Source organism: Triticum urartu, chromosome 1A (assembly GCF_056163025.1).
Source record: "Triticum urartu cultivar PI428250 chromosome 1A, HENAU_Tu73, whole genome shotgun sequence".
Lineage (NCBI taxonomy): Eukaryota > Viridiplantae > Streptophyta > Magnoliopsida > Poales > Poaceae > Triticum > Triticum urartu.
In genome coordinates this window covers 102,333,354-102,335,992 of record NC_141873.1, presented here as the reverse complement: position 1 = coordinate 102,335,992, position 2,639 = coordinate 102,333,354, and the positions used below count along the sequence as shown (strand labels likewise).

The 2,639-nt window shown below is 47.4% G+C and overlaps 1 protein-coding gene across 2 annotated transcripts; it reads right to left on the bottom strand.

The window, feature by feature from the left end:
* Positions 1–693: 693 nt before the first annotated feature.
* On the bottom strand, positions 694–2,325 carry LOC125512338 (BTB/POZ and MATH domain-containing protein 1-like). 2 transcript variants are annotated; one of them, XM_087514672.1, is made up of 2 exons: positions 2,024–2,325; positions 694–1,954 (listed from the first exon to the last, which is right to left on the bottom strand). In XM_087514672.1, exon 2 carries the CDS (start codon positions 1,932–1,934, stop codon positions 909–911), a length of 1,026 nt encoding a protein of 341 aa, XP_087370798.1. In that variant the 5' UTR covers positions 1,935–1,954; positions 2,024–2,325; the 3' UTR covers positions 694–908. The 2 variants fall into 2 exon arrangements, with proteins under 2 accessions (XP_087370798.1, XP_048533412.1); XM_048677455.2 differs by having other exon boundaries at positions 2,091–2,322.
* Positions 2,326–2,639: the final 314 nt, after the last annotated feature.

Here is a 2,639-nt window from a genome sequence, read left to right as displayed (position 1 = left end):
GCGGCGGGAGGAGGGATGCGCGCGGGGAGGAGCTGGAGGCGCACGGAGGCAGGGCCCCCGGCCGCCTCGCTCCGGCTCCATTTTTTTTCACATTCTGGAAGAACAAAATCAGTGAAAAGATGCTGGATACCTTACCCGATACCACTCACCAATTCCAAAATACCACACTAGAGTTATGCTCTAAAACCTGAACTATATACACCCACAGATGTATCTCACTACTACATTATACCCTAACTCTCCTTTTGAGCTCAACAATAGTCGATGGTAATATCAGAAACCAGCAGCGCATAACCATGGTGAACATGGCCTCCTTGAAGTTTCCCTCCACAACAAAGAAGTCAATGCACTTGTTCTTCAACTCCTGACAGTTGTAAGTTTCAGCCTAAGATTGTTGCAACTGTATCTACAATTCTACATACACTTTCCCATAACTTCTGGGCACAAATAATCTTTAGTTGGTCCAGTGCATACCGATCAGCCGCAGCGAGTAGATCCTGAAATATCTCAGCGGAAGAGTCCTGAAGCTCGTTTTCTCCCGGCATCATCTTTGTAAATGAACCTAAGCATAATGTTGCAGGTTTGATGTCGTGTGGCCTGATGGATGACGTATTGATCATATAGCACCATGGAGTTAACATTAAAAGTCATGACACCACATGTACCAAAAGAACAAAGAGAAAAACAGAGAAATGAGTTGCTAATTTGGCAATTATATGATTTATCGGTATCAATACTCGATAGCAACTAAGCCCAACACTTCAAGAACATGATTCTACAATATCTAGCTTCCAGGCTCCCTCCCTCGGCAAATACAGATTATATGATCCACAAGATGTCAGATACCACTCACCAAAACCAAAACACCATACTAAAACTCTGCTTGAACGCCTGAAGTATACACGTGTTTATGCCCGAACCCTCCTTTTGAGCTCAGCGGTAATCGATGGGAATTTTAGAAGCAACAAGGCATAACCATCAGTGAACATGGCCTCTTTAAAATTTGCTTCCACCGCGAAGAAGTCAATGCAGTTGTTCTTCAATTCCTGACAGTTATAGGTTTCGGCACAAGCTAACATAGTTGCAACTGTATCTACTGAAACTGTATTCCATAACTTCTGGGCACAGATAACCTTCAGCCGATCAAGTGCGTATAGATCAGCCGCGGCGACTAGATTCTGGAGCATCTCAGTGGAATAGTCATTAGACTCGTCTTCTCCGGGGAATTCATCCATGTATATAAACCCAAGCATAACTTTGAATGTTGCAGGCGTGATGTCGTGCAATCTAATGGATGACATTGTAGCCTCGGACATGGAACCGAAGAGCTGTGCTCTGAAGACCGGTGAGCGGGCAGCAACCACCGCCCGGTGAGCATGGAATGTCTCATCACCAACGATGAATGACACATCTGTGCCGTCAGTACGATCAAGCAGGCGGCCAAGATGAGTCCCGATATCTGAAGGCGGGACAAGAATAGCAGGTTTGTCATCAATGAGTATGATGGCGCATACAAACGTGACGTGCCTCTCTGCTAAGAAAATTTTCTCCAGAATAGCTCCCTTGGCAAACCGATTCCATCCCCAGGAGTCGTGGCGGCCTTTATCTCCGTTGATTTCAAAGGTTTGAAATGTCCTCTGCAGTATGTCCGGCGCAGATGGATTGCCGTCGCTGCCAATGACGAAGGCCTCGATGATGGCTCTGATCCTTCTGGTTTTGCTCATGTGCCTGAAGAAGATGGAGACATACTCGCCCTTTTCGGCCTCGCTCTGGCCACGCGGGAAGAACTCGATCCTCCAGTGGTGTCCACCGGCGGAGACGACGTCGGAGTGGATGGCCTTGCCAATGGGAAGCTTCTTGCTTTGCTCGTAGTCTACTCTGAACCTGAAGGCTGAAGAACCCACAGTGGTGATCCGCGCCTCTGGCTCTGCCATCTCGCCAGCTCGCTGGCTCACTGAACAAATTTGAAGCATCAGTAATCACAAACTACCACCAAAAAGATTGAGCAAGCAGAAGAAATCACCACAAAAATTGGCACACGCCACAAAAGCTCGACGGACCGAGCAAGAACACAAGAGGTGGGCGCTTACTGGCTTGCTCGCCAGCCGCCGGAGGTCGGCCTACTGCTGGCGGCGATCGGTCGGAGCCGAGGCTGCTCTCGTGGCCGCCGGCGCTTGCGAGACTTTTTTCTTGCGGCGCTTGCGAGACTTGCTCCACGCTAAATTTGGCCGGGGAACCTCGAGTCGAACAATAGAACCGGCGGCTTTGTTCGTGCAGGCTTCTAACAACCAACAGTACCAACGACTTTTGTTACCCCTTTCTCTAGTCTGCTCGGGAGACCAACACCTCACGTTCCAGCATCCGGCAGCTCTCACCATCGAGGAACTTGACTACTAAATTGTTTCCACTTTGATTATGTGTAAGAATTGATCTTCTGGTCTTAGTATAATATTCAAAGTTTGTGAGACAATGATTTTCCCCGGGAAAAAATTCAATTAGCCTCTAACAATGCTATGATTTTTTTGTCGGGTGATAAATTGTTTATGCATATTTCCTGGCTGATTAGTCTGAGCAAATGATTTTGATCATCTTTGCAGCTTTTGAGCTATGGCAGATGAACTGTTTATGCGTATTTCTCG